Genomic DNA, 14,352 nt, shown 5'->3' on the forward strand with positions numbered 1-14,352 from the left:
AAAATACCTACACTCTGACCAAGTATGGAGTGAAACATAAGATGAAATTGTTGAAGGATAAAGAATAAAATGTATGTAGTGCTACCATAATATGTTTTGTTGATGGAAAAGAGTTTCTCATAGGTATGAAGCATGAGCATGTGTGTTTTGCTATAATTCCAAAAGATGATAAAGAAGAAATAAAGGAGGTAATTATAGAAGTTGCAGATATGTTGGGAGAGTTTTTTGATATTGTATCAGATAATGTACTTGATGGATTGCCCCTAGTGAGGAAGATCAGTCACCGTATGGATTTGATTCCAGGATCTAGTTTACCAAACAAGGCAGTGCACAAAATGACACCAACAAAAAGTGAAGAGTTGAATAGACAAGTTCATGAATTGTTGCAGAAGGGGTTGATTTGAGAGAGTCTGAGTGGATGTGTTGTACCAGTTGTATTAGCACCAAAGAAGAATGGTGAATAGATGATGTGTACAAATTCTTGAGCTATCAACAAGATCACAATCAAGTATAGATTTCCATTGCCATGGATGGATGATATTATGAACTATTTGAGTGGAGCTGAGTATTTCACAAAGATAGATCTGAAGAGTGGATACCATCAGATTCGCATCAGAGAAGGTGATGAGTGGAAGACTGCTTTTAAGACAAAACAAGGACTGTACGAATGGTTAGTCATACATTTTGGGCTAACCAATGCACTATGAACTTTCATGCGACTCATGAATGAGGTACTTAAGGAGTTTATGGGTAAGTTCATTATTGTTTACCTAGATAATATTTTGATCTTTAGTAAGACATTGGAGGAGCATTTGATCCATATTCACAAGGCATTTGATAAGTCGAAGAAAGAAAAGTTTTTGATAAACCTAAAGAAGTGCAGTTCTGTAAAGAAGGAGTTGGTGTACCTGGGATTTTTAGTCTCAGTAGAAGGTCTAAAAATGGACCCAGAGAAAGTGAAGGCTATCCTTGAATGGCCTACTCCAAAGAGTGCAAAAGAGAGTTATACATTTGTTTTGAAATAGAGGAGTGAGAATTCTAACAGAGTTGCAGATGATCTTAGTAGAATACAACTTTTGCTAACAAAAATGTAGATAGAAGTGGTTGGGTTCAAGGAACTTAGTACTTTGTATCTAGATGATCCTAATTTTGGTGAAGCATGGAAGGCTTGTACAGAACCTGTTACACTTGATAGGACATTGTGGTTGGATTTCATGATCCAAGATACTATGTTGTTCAAAGGAAGCCATTTATGCATTCCTAGAAGCTCAATGAGAAAGAATCTCACCAATGAGAAACATAGTGGAGGATTGGTTGGACATTTTAGCAAAGATAATACCATTGCTTTGGTTGCTGAGAATTATTATTGGCAATAGTTACAGCAAGATGTGAAGAAGTTTGTACAAAGTTGCAGAGTATGTCAAATGATGAAAGGAGTGAAGTAGAATACAAGGTTATATTAGCCATTACCTATACTAGAGAAGCCATGGGAGGATGACATCATGGATTTTGTTCTTGGATTACCGAGGACATGACGTGGGCATGATTCTATTTTTGTGGTGGTTGACATGTTTTCAAAGATGGCACATTTTATTCCTTGCAAGAAGACTAGTGATGGTGTTCATGTAGCAGAGTTATTTTTCAAAGAAGTGGTGAGACTACATGGTCTACTAAAGAGTATAGTTTCATATCGAGATATGTAATGGGCACCCCTGGATGTCCCAAAAAACTAAACCAAATTGCTAAAAGGAATTATGTCAAACAGTTTGCATTCAGCTTCTTCTTTCTCCATTTAATGTTTTGAACCCTTTATAACTCCGAAAATCAAACGTTTATTGTTTGTTGTGTTTCGTGCATGGAATTGGTATCATACAACATAAACAAGAAAGAAACTATAATGATATGCAAAGTGGAAATGAACTGCTGCTAATAAAATGTTATTTTCAGAATTCATAAAACCAAATACATGGCAGATTTATCAACTCACTAATTACTTCAGCAGTATTGACATAATACTCCAGCCCATGCTTATGAACTTGCTGCTACAATACTTTGTCCTTCAATCAGTCCACTACCTTCATAATACCATTCCCTCCAAGCGGCATAAGCGTCGGACAAGTAGTGAAGAAGCTATGAGCAAAATACCAAATCTGCCTGTAGCCGGAAATGCAACTAAACTGCCTGATAATGAAGCCAATAAAAAAGAATTCCAAAGGCCAAACCCCAAGGGAATGACGTCTAGAATGTTACAAGAGAGGATAGACGTCCTCAAATGCCAAGAACGGAGCTGCAACTCACACACCAATTTCTTCTCATATTCAACCTGCCTAATGAAGCCACAAATGCTTCCTTTTATTCTATTTCCAAGGGTCCGCTCAACTCATATGGGCAATGTGGGATAAAAGATGTGTAATATATAAAACATATATTAAAATACCCCTTATGTCTCCCTTGGGTACACATCACCATAAAATAAATATTAAAGTAACACTTTAATATTTTACAATTAAATTAGACGTTACTTTAATAAAACTTCAAGCATTAAAATGTATTAGCAATCAGACTCCGAATAATGTGAGTGATAGCTCATCAGAAAGCTCTCACCGAGGAGTATCAAATCCAATCACCAAAATTGACCTGCACTGTGTCCTGCCGACTTACTAAAAATAGTAAGTATGCCTGAAATTGAGTAAATCAACTTCGTTTTGGCCCAAACTGGAAATGACTAGGCCAAAACACTCCAGGATCTCATTAAACCCTTCGTTAGCCCTCGGGACCATGTAGAACAAGGCTAACGCACACACGCTTGGTCAACTACTAAAAGATGGGATCATTACAAGATACCAAATTTGTTGGGTATTTCTAACATACATTGTGGAAGAAGTTGAAGACAAATTTGAAGTTCAATTCATCACATCATCCACAAACTGATGGATAAACATAAGTTGTGAGTCATAGTTTCGGAAACTTGTTGAGATGTTTGTTTGGAGACAAGCCAAAAGGATGGGATATGATTTTACCATTGGCTGAATTTGTATATAATAATTCTTTCAACAGGAGTACTGGTAAATTACCATTCCATATTGTATATGGGAGTAGTCCTAGAAATACTTCTAAATTGAGGTAGTTGGATAAAGGAGAGATAAGTAGTGCTAAAGCAGAATAATTTGTTGAACATTTGAAGAATATCCATGAGGAGCTGTGGAAGCACATTATAAAGATGAATACAGAGTACAAGGTTAAGGCCTATATTAAAAGGAGGTATAAGGAATTTTAGATTGGAGATGAAGTCATGGTTCATTTGAGAAAGGAGCATTTTCTAGTGGGTACATTTAATAAGTTGAAGATGAAGAAGTTTGGATCGTACAAGAAAGTGAAAAGGTATGATTCTTGAAATGCTTATGAAGTGGAGTTGCCTGATGAATTGAATATTTCATCATTATTTAATATTAAAGATTTGACAGAGTATTATGAAAGAGGTGATGGAGATGAAGTTGTAGAAGCGCAATGGAGTATTCTAGTAGCTAGTTCGGCTACAAGGAGATTGAGGAGGTACTGGACAATCGTATTGGCAAAAGTACAAGGAACATAATTTATGAGGAATACCTGGTCAAATGGAAAGGGAAGCTAGTAGAGGATTCATCATGGCTAGCAAGGGAGGAGGTTCACCATCTTGGTTTTCCTCTGAACACCTGAGATGTGATAGAGTCACTTCTCAAATTACCCTGAGTGTCTGATGTAGGAGCATCCTGGGTGTAAGAGCAATCTTGCATCACCCAAAAATATTTTATTTTCAGTCTTTTTTATTTTAATAAGGATTAGTAGATAGGGTGATTACTATTTATGGGAACTTGCTATTTTTAGTAAGTTTTTCATATGAGCTTGGAATGTTCTAATTTTCTATAGGAAGGTTCATTTTAGAACTATAAGCCTACCATAAAAATAGCATTGCTCCAGCTTAAGTATTGAAGAATTTATTGTGAATTTTCGGTAGAAATATTTGCCGAAAAATCTTCAGGCTCATTGTTGGAGTCCTTAGAGTGCCTAGATGAGGTTCAAAAACTCGACAAAAGGGCACTTGCGCAGTTCCATGTCTGTAGATCAAGAGCTAGCATTTTCAGAAAGTGGTTATAGTAGCCAATCAGAGCAATGGTTCCTAAGTTATGGCCTTTTAAAATTGGGCTATCCGAAATATCTAAAATAATTGTCAAAGATGTATTTGGCTGACACTATATGTAATGTTAGGGTCTATCAGCCCTAGGTATTAAGTTTCAATGTTTAGAATCTTCTCGGGCAGCATAAAATTGCCAATTTAAGAAATGGTCAAACATTGTCTAGAACAACTATGGGTGGTAGTTCACAGCTTAGTCTTGCAGATTACTATAAATGAAGACGCCCATGTGGGTTAGCATTTTGTACTTGTGAATTCTGTAATTCTGCATTTGCAGCACAAATAAGAAGTGCATATTTTATTCTCACATTTGATGTTTGTTTGTTTCTGTTATGAGTTTATGGTTTTAATGGGAGCACCCTTCATTAGTTATGTTAGGAGTTTTCATTTGTGAGGGGAATTAGTAAATGAGCCTAGTCATGGGTGTGCCAAAGGATTTGTGAGATTCAGAGTTCTTGTGGGTCATTATTGACTTGAAAGTGTTGTTTATACCTAGTCTAAAGTGTCTCAATGGTTGTGTGAGCGCTTTGAAATCATAAATCACCATTGTGGTCTTGTAGCCTCATAAGAGCATTGATATACTTGGGACAAGTTGGAGTATATGAAGGGTACTAGTCGACAGTTGATCGAGAACTTTAATCTAACAAGACTCTATGTTTATTTGAAGTCTTTCCTTGAAGGGGAAAGTAGTTAATGTAATTTCTTGATTTGGTTGTGAGATTGTGAAATATGCATCATCTATGTTGATTTGAACCAATAAGACAAAAGTGGTCATGACACAAGGATTAAAGCCTTTCTTCCAACATTGACGGGGTTGAGTTAAATGGTTGCTTGAGATGCAAATTTATCGAAACATAGATTGTCTTTTTTATAACTCTACATGTGTTGCTATTTTTCGAGTTCATATAAAGACTTATAGTTCTTATGTATTTTGTAAGTTATAGTAAAGCTATTTATGCTGCGACTTTAAAAATTGTTGATTAACTTGTGTTATATTGCGACAGCTTTTTACTACCGCTTTATTTATATATTTTTTACATTATTTCAATTTAAAAAAAAGATTGATAAGACTCTAATTTTCTTACAATATTTTTTTTCAAAATATTGACTTGGATCTTAAAGCATACACTATTAAATTTGCTTTCCATAGTTTTCAATAAATATTTTAAACATACTTAGAAATGTCATAGTTTTCGTGATCAATTGGATAAACAAATTTTTAAAAAATGTCATCTCACCTCTGAGTTGTCATTTCTACCATGATACTTTATTATTTTCCTACAGTTGCAACACTAGAATATTTTGTTTATTACCTTAGAGAATTTTGTATTCAGAAACTATGAAACCTGCGTAAAATCTGATTTATATGCTGCTTTGTGTCTGATGGACGATGGTTGGTCTTTTGAAGAGAGTATAGCGTCCATTGACATATTCAATTATTGGTACGTAAGTGCATAGTACACGCACTATAACTCATACTGTGAGCGTCCATTGATTTATTCAATTATTGGTACGTAAGTGCGCTATGATTTCTACGGTAGCTTGTGGGGAGAGCAAAGATGGGAATGAATGAATGAGAGAAAACAAGTGTAATGAAGCAGACCTTGAGAGAAATGTTTAATGAAACAAACTTTTATTGATAGAGACTTTTTCTTTTGAGAAAAGAAACAATTTTATAATGTCTGAAGTTCTTTTTTATGTAGACTTTTCACAACCTTTCTAAAATAGAAGTTTAAAATTTGAATGAATGAATGAAAGAATTTTAATAACATCTATTAGATTAAGTAATATCTGTCTACATATATTTTCAAGTTTATAAATTATTTTAATGTCAACTCTTTTATTATGAATATTGATTAAGAAAAAACAAAAAAATATCATAAAAGAAAAAAAAATACTTAAAAAAACATTACTTGAATGTTATGGAATCATTAAATAGAATAATATTCATATTCCTTGATACATGACTCAGAATAATTCATCAACTTTTATAATTGTAAAATATCAATTTAATGCTCACCGCTTAGATTAGTGATTCTAGCTAAAAGATATGGAGTGATCTGAAATGAAGATCCTTTGCTCAATAGATTTCACAAAATTGCAGATTTTTTTTAAAAGATTCACAAGGGAAGTGATGAATCTAAAATAGCAGCTAGAAAAAAGACTAAACAATTAAAACAATACAGAAACGGCAGAATAAACAAACTCTGTTAATGAACAGACGAAGATCTGTTTTGGAGCAGAAAATCTCTATTTCATTATTGTAGCAGCTCAACTTTTTGAGAAATTACATCTTACAATATCTAGAGTTCACTGCTTCTAACAGCAGTTTCAACTTAATAAGATTAAAGCTGGTATGTCCACAGTAGCTAATGATGAGATTAAAATTGAGATATGCTTAAATCAGTCCCAAAGAGAGCAGCAGCTATAACTGTCAGAGTAATCCAAGTTGGGGTTTGTAAGGAAGGAACAGTAGCTCCCCTCTGCATGCCCATATTTCATCAAATTCATGTTGAAAACATTTTGAACTGAGGAGAGCTTGTCCCCATCCATATCCATATCCATATCTATATCTATATCTATACCATCACCACAAGCATCAGGGCTCACCTTGGAACATTTCTTTGAAAAATTGTATTTTCCTAGTGTCCTTGACATTTTATTCCCAGTCTGGTTCGGCTCATTTGCTTCAACTTCAGTCTCAGACTCACTTTTCACACTCTTTAAGACAATATCATTCCCATTGTTGTTCTTGCAGGCTTCAAGCTCAGCCTTCAGCTCTGCAACCTGCAACTACTTAATTAATCAGTTTTAAGGATCATGAGTCTGGTCATAAGAGATTTCCACAATCTTTGATATATCAAGCTGTAGCTGTCTTTAGATTAAATCATGTAAAAGATTTTGTATCAATGTTTCTGAGTTCATTCAATAACCCATCATCAGAATTAAGAGAGTTAAAGAAAAATATCTCAAGTCTTAAATATTGATACGCTTACACAACTTAATCCAGAAACAACTATATCATCATGAAATTGTCAAAATTCATTTTGTTTGAAGACAAGAACCTGGGCTCTGAGCTTGTGGTTGTCAGCCATGATGGCATCGGCGGTCTGCTTGAGATTATGGTTGTGTAGGTGAAGCTGCTGGCTCTTCCAACGTGCCCGTCTGTTCTGAAACCACACACCCACCTGGCTGGGTTGCAACCCCAACTCCTCTGAGAGCTTCTTCTTCCTCTCTGCCTCCAATTTGCCATCTCCCACCTCGAAGAAGGACTTCTCCAAAGAGCGAACCTGTTCAGTACTCAGCCTCCTTTTCCTCTTCTTCTTTCCATGATGCAACTCACAAATGGGGCTCCCATCAAACATGGAGAAATAAGGCCGCTTTCCCAACATATCAGAAGCTCTTCTGTCCTGCAACTCTACATTCACAACAAAAGCACCAAATCCATCAAAATCTCTGGGTTTGTTAAAAATCAGACAAAGTTTCTTAATTTTAAAAAAATAACCAAATCAATACAATATGAATATTCTGTTCATATGAATATTGATATGAACTATAAATACAATCTTTTCAAACAACCTAGATATGAACCAAAGCACAACAAGAAGAAGAAGAAATTGAGATTGTAGTTCAACAATGACCACAAAGGACAGCAACATGAAACGACCACAAAACCAGATTATTTGAAATTGTATAATTTCGATCAACAATGACCAACTCATGACTACCTCTGAGCGAAGGGAGGGATAGGAGTTCACAAATTGGCTGCGTTAAAATGAAATTGCTTTGCTCCATTATGACAGGAAATGAAAAAAATCAGAGACTAGAAGCTTCCGGCCACTACAGTTGTCTAATTCCCAAGCAGCATTGCCACAAATGTTTCATAGACTATTAGGAGGTGATAGTCCGTATATATAAAATTATATGCCGGGGACAGAACAAATAGTGCACTTAGCTTTTTCCCAGTACAATGAATGAAATGGATTTGATTTCACCATTGATATCTTTTTTGTTTTTTTGGGCTTACCTTTACATTTATTAGATTTATAGAACTATGATTATTATCTTAATCTGTTATATTTAAGGCAAAAGGCATGAAGTCCATAATATATTATAATAAATAGTTAGTACAGAGATACAAAATTTGATTCAAAGGCTTGAATGAGCTGATTGTACAGCAATCAAAACAGCGTGACCTGCGCGATGGATGATACAGATCATTTTGTGAAATAGGACATTCACAATGATCCAAGATACCATTAATCAAAAGAAGTGAATGCAATAAAGAATGAGGATGAATACATTATAGGCCATTGTTAAATCCAGTCAGAATACGCTTGTTGCACTCTCACCACAAACCCCATGCAACCATTGTTGGAGCAATTTCTAAATGCAATAAAGAATGTCGATGAATACATTGTAGGCCATATTAAAATCCAGTCAAAAATCTGATTTGATAAAGGAGTAGAAAATTGAAGTTTTTTCATAATATAATGCCAACATTGTGAAGCAAAAGGACACTGGATGAAAAGATGATTAGTTGACTCCAAATCTTGGTTACACAAGACACACTGAAAAAGGGCAGAAATAATTAACTTGTGCAAACAGTCACTGGTTAATATCCTTTTTCGAAGAACCAACCACAAGAGGCTTCTTGCCTTGGGGAGAGTCCAGCAAAAAGAAAAAAGCTTTGCTGTTAGACAATTGATTTTGACTGTGCATTACATTATATGATCCTGATTTTGAAGCAACTCAAACTATCTAGTCTTGTTTACCTGAGAAGAAAATTGGTCTATCCTTAATGATGGAGGTGGATGGATTGGATCTACAATGATAATTAAACACAAAATACATGATACAAGCACTTATAGAAATTAATAGAATCATTATATTGGTTGATCATAAAAAATATTACATTGTGCCTCTTTTATAGAGGTCTTTGATTATTTCCAGAAACATCTAAACTAACAAACATCTCTTTTCATAGGCTCATTGTACTTTGCAAACACTTCAATGCTTTCTTCACAACAATAGTCTCTTTCATGGAAACTATAGAAATCCTCCACAAATAGGTGCCTCCAATAAAATGCCCACTCTTTCTTTCGATGGGAGCAATGATTTTCTTCTTCTCCCAACAAATTTCTTCACATCAACAATTCTTTATAACTTCCACATGATTTGACTCATTGGCTGGACAACAACAATCATATACTTCTCTATTTCAGATGATATTATCTTCACCATATGAACTTCAGAACTTGGCTCTGATACCAATTTGATAGGAGTGGATGGATTGGATCCACAATGATAATTAAACACAAAATACACAATATAGACACTTATAGAAATTATAGAATCATTTCATTGCCTGATCATAGAAAACATTACACTGTGCCTCTTTTATAGAGGTCTTTGATTATTTACGAAAACGTCTAAACTAACTGACATAGAACAAATAGACTTTTCTAGAAATATCTAATCATAAATGACTTCTAGAGCTTTACAAACCTAAATATTAATTTGACCTAACCCTATTCGGTAATTCAGCTGGAGTTTCTAGATTCCTCTAGTATGTTTTTTACATTTCATTTGAGGGGAAATTACACATTCCAACACTTAAGAATGTTCACAAAATCTTCTATATGAATAACCAAAACTTGTACAAGTGAGATATATTTTTCCAAAAAACAAGCCCAAATGTTGGTCTATAGTTGCAACATAATATGCAAGTTTGGTGCCCCCATGTAAGAGAGAGTAATGGAATAAGAGGCCTAAGTATTTCAAGAGAATTTAGGGTGGGCTAACAATTCTATGAGCCCTCTGAGAACAACAGTTGACCATCATTTACTTGCCAAGAAATATAATTAATTATGACTTACCTTGAGGACAATATTTGATATGGCAGAACCCGGAGGAGGATCCGCAATGGTGATAATGTGTAATGGATTAGGATTATCAAGGTACTTAAGGTACTTAGCTTGCATGATTTGACACCAAAGAGTGTGTGGCCTTTGAAACATTGTCTAGACCAACTTCCCTCTTAAAGCATTATTTTGACTAGTTAATTAATGAAACCCAACACTTCTATGTAATTTACTCTCTACCATATTGCGTAAAGAAACAAGTGGAATTTTTGTTTCTCTATTCATATTCGTAGTCCAAATAAAATCGCATATAATTTTCTCAATTATATGGATCACGGAAGTTGGAGCTTTGAGGACTGTCAAATAATAGTTGGGGAAGGTTGCAAGTACTAACTTAACTAGAATTGGCCTACTAGAGACTAAAAGCCAATGCACTTTTCATGCTACTAAATTATTTTTGGTTCTTTCAGCAATTTTGTGCCAATTAGAAATTTAATTACTATCAGGCTTGAAAAATGGAATTCTGAGGTACTTTCCTAGAAGTTCCTCCCTGTGGAAGTTTGAGATACAAAGAATCTTTTCTTTGACCTCATTTTCTTTAAAACTTCTTTGATTTCATTGGTTGTAGAGATGTTTGATTTGGCCAAGAGAAGGGTGCCATCTGCAAACAAATTGTGAGTATTTGGGATGTGAATGCCTTGCCACCTACCAATTTGACTTTGAGTTTTAATAGTTCTACTAAATGCTTCAGCCATGATGATGAAGAGGGATGGAGATAAGGGGTCTCCCTACTTATAAGGGGTCTTGAGTTTCAATATTATCTTATTATAAAAAAAACTTTCCTAATATACAAGTAGCATATGTAAAACAATTTTAGGTGTCTACACATAGGCCGTTAAACAAATTTATTGTAAGTTAGATTCAATAGCTGACACATAAAGTTAAAGAGTAGAACACAACATGTGAAACCCAATATAATCTTGTCTAGTTCCAATGGCCATCCCTGTATAATCTTAGAAACATGTATACATGTTACAATACTTCTTCAAGCTGACATGGAAAATTTGATATACATCTAGCCTAAGAATCACACACACAATTCCTTATAAAGCATCATGATGTGTGGTTTCTATTAGAGCTCAATGTGATCCCAAGAAACATCTACGCTTGATTTTTGGCAATATATATAGAAAGTACTTGTTGCATAACTCTAGAACTTAAAAATAGTTTCTCACCAAATAGGTAAAGTGATCACAATGTGTGTCGCTACTATTCCTTGGAAATGAAAATGAAAAGTCCACAAGTTATTTAATTACAAAATAAACTCTAAAAACTACTAAAATTATAAAATCTATGCTAAAAATTATGTCTACATGTAGTAGTCATAACTTTCTACTCGTAGCTCAGAATCATGAATCGTCAAGCTTTCTCGAAATTTTTTTCAAAAGTTCTACATTCACCACTCGAAGATTTTAGCGAAGTGCTACACCTTTCCGACAATATTGGATGCAAAATACTGAAACATAAATAATACCCAAAAACTAAACTTTGATATTTTCCCATTTCTACTTGTGCCAACATCCTTTATGCCATAGTTCAGATCAAATATGATTATGCATCATCAATATTGAGTTGAACCCTATCTATGCATCGCTTCTAGTTCTGCCCAAAAACTAAGAAAGTGTTCATGGCACAAGGATTCTTTTCCTGCAGTTGCCACACTAGACTATTTTCTTTAGTACATTGGAGAATTTTGTATGGTAAAACTAAGAATCTGATTCTTTGCAAGTTCCTTTTGGATCATTAGTTGATGGAAATGAAAGGACGAGCATATGTGACTCCCTCTGTTCATGTGTCTCTTAGAAGGCGAAAGGGTTGGTCTTCTGAAGAGATTATAGCGTCTATTGTTATATCCCAATGTTAATGACGATTTCTGCATAGTGATGGCCAGCTAAATGGAAATACGAGGGCAATGGTCTTTGTCTGTATTCCACTTTTGTGGAAATGTAGGAAGAAAGTTATGCACGCACTTTGAAAAAGCATTGCGTCCTTTCCATTACATTTCATTTCATTTGTACTTTTCAAGAATCTTGGTTGGGTCAAGAAATGAATGAATGAATGAGAGGAAAAAAGTTTAATGAAACATATCCTCAACTTGGCTTTTATTCGTAGGTATAGACTTTTTCTTTTCAGAATCACATTGAGAAGAAACAATTTTGGAATGTCTCAAGTTATTTTCTAATGTGCTTTTCCTTTTAGGAATCTTTTTAAAAAGACAAATTTACAATGTGTGAACCTCTTTTTATGTAGATTTTTTCTTTTCAAAATCTTATTAATAAAATAGTTTTATAATATTTAAGAAGTTTTGAATTGATGAAAGAATTTTAACAATATTTATAAGATAAAGTAGTTCAATAAATTAAGAATCTTAGTCTTAAGTTCTTTTTTATATTGATTCTTTTCTACTAGATCAAGTAGCATCCCCATTCTAAACACATCTTCAATTAGTTCATTATGATGTCAGTGCTTCTATTATGAATCTTGATAAATAAATAAAACTTTAGAGCGATCTATTTTCTAAATGGAAGAAAAAACCAATTTTAATAAGATTCAAAAGATCAAATATTAGTAACATCCTAAACATGTTCTCAAATTCATTTTGATGTCAACACTTCTATTATTATTCTTGATCAAGAAAAACCTTAGAATGATCTAAAATGTGAATGAATAAAATAAAATAAATTATTGACATCCAGGAAATCAAATGACAAATATATTCTTAGCATATTTTGAAATTAAGGGCTCCTATTTAGGCTTTATAACTTTCACTGTGCAATCTATTTGTTAGGGAACCCTCACACGTTCACCCCTTTGGCCCCTTGATGCCCGCCTTCCCATACTGGCAAGAAAAGACCCAAAATGGAGTTTCCACCTGACGAAAAATCTAGCGAGCTCACAAAAAAGGCAAGTGTGAGGTTTATATTATTGAGTTGGGGGATGTTATTAAACTCCTAGAGCATGTAGGTCTAATCGCCTTGCAAAGAGAAGTTCAAACAAGCCTTGAAAAATGCGAGTTGGTCAGATTCTAGTAGTTCTGTGGCTAACTCTGCTAAGGAAAATTTTGGCCATTCCTCTAGTACATCCTTGGATACCCCCCTCCCTTTGATGTCAAAAATACCCATGTTCCCTCCCCCTCGGAGACCCAAAGCAAAAACCCTATCCCAAATCCAACCTCCAACCCCTTTGTTGTGCAGGTTTTGGTGGTGGCTAGTGAGGCTAGTGGCTCGGGTGTTGGTGGGCTGATAGGCAAAATGAAGGACAAAATTGATAAGTAGGGCTTGAAGATTTTAGGAGCTAAGAAGGGAGGTCGACCATTTAAATAGCTGTCTTGAGGACTCCAATAAATTTTGTATTATAGTTATGCATGTTTGTTCGGTGACCCTCTGTGCCCTACATGAGAAGTTTACTAGGACTAAGTCGAAACCTAGGAAAAATTACAAAGATGTTTTCCAATTCCTCAAGAAAGAGTGAACCTCCACACTGTTGTCTAAGTGACTGGGAAAATTCTAGTTTTTTGCTTTATGGGTTTTACTAGTTTTTTGTTTAGCCTATATGGCTTTAGAACTTTTAATGTCGTGCATGGCATATATACTTTGTTATTATTATTATTATTTTCCTGCATGTCATTACCAATTGATACTCTGAACTTTATGTTTTGGATTTTTGATATAGACAAGCTAGATGTTGTTGTTTATGTGTTGAAAGTCGCTAATGCTATTAATATGCTAGTTTGTTATATGAGCCAACCATCTTGCTACTTTTAATGATCAAAAAAATATTTTGAAATTCTTTTCAATGTCATCTTTTTAAAAATATATAAGACTATTGAGTTTTAAATTGTTCTAAAAGGTAATATTCTGAAAGATCAACAATCACATTGTAAACATACTTTCATGAGATTAAGAGTAATGTCGTTGATACATTGTCATGTGTTTTCTAATATCTATTTTTTTAAATTATGAATCTCGATATACAACTAATCCATTTTATATATTGATTAAAAAATGAATAATATAATTTAACAATAATCTAAAATGATTAAGTAAATTCCTAGACAAGAAAATTATGTTGCCCACTTTATCTTCGATAGAATTAGCCGCTATTCTTTGAAAATAACATGAAGAATGTAAATTATTCATATGTTAGAATTGATCATCTGCTCTTCTATTCAGCTGTCAACGCACATTTCTACAACTCCAATGAGTATTCTTTTTTGTGTATAGTTGCATTTCTTCCTTACAAATCAATGTAAGGTGT

General features: G+C 34.2%; 1 protein-coding gene across 1 annotated transcript; it reads right to left on the reverse strand.

The window, feature by feature from the left end:
* Window positions 1–6,403: 6,403 nt before the first annotated feature.
* On the reverse strand, window positions 6,404–8,143 carry LOC149570142 (homeobox-leucine zipper protein HOX21-like). Its single transcript, XM_089817869.1, has 3 exons — window positions 7,900–8,143; window positions 7,237–7,589; window positions 6,404–6,958 (listed from the first exon to the last, which is right to left on the reverse strand). The coding sequence occupies exons 1-3, from the start codon at window positions 7,964–7,966 to the stop codon at window positions 6,575–6,577; spliced, it is 804 nt and encodes a 267-aa protein (XP_089673995.1). The 5' UTR covers window positions 7,967–8,143; the 3' UTR covers window positions 6,404–6,574.
* Window positions 8,144–14,352: the final 6,209 nt, after the last annotated feature.

Source organism: Cupressus sempervirens, chromosome 3, assembly GCF_028749045.1.
Source record: "Cupressus sempervirens isolate cs-2001-9-10 chromosome 3, ASM2874904v1, whole genome shotgun sequence".
Taxonomy (NCBI): domain Eukaryota; kingdom Viridiplantae; phylum Streptophyta; class Pinopsida; order Cupressales; family Cupressaceae; genus Cupressus; species Cupressus sempervirens.

What these genes read in the sequence shown, in the direction of transcription:
- LOC149570142 (XM_089817869.1), bottom strand. Translation starts at nt 7,966, where the DNA reads ATGGAGCAAAGCAATTTCATTTTAACGCAGCCAATTTGTGAACTCCTA. An exon ending in ATCCCTCCCTTCGCTCAGAG is followed by an intron (nt 7,590 to 7,899) that starts GTAGTCATGAGT and finishes TTGTGAATGTAG; the next exon opens with AGTTGCAGGACAGAAGAGCT. An exon ending in ACCACAAGCTCAGAGCCCAG is followed by an intron (nt 6,959 to 7,236) that starts GTTCTTGTCTTC and finishes AAGTAGTTGCAG; the next exon opens with GTTGCAGAGCTGAAGGCTGA.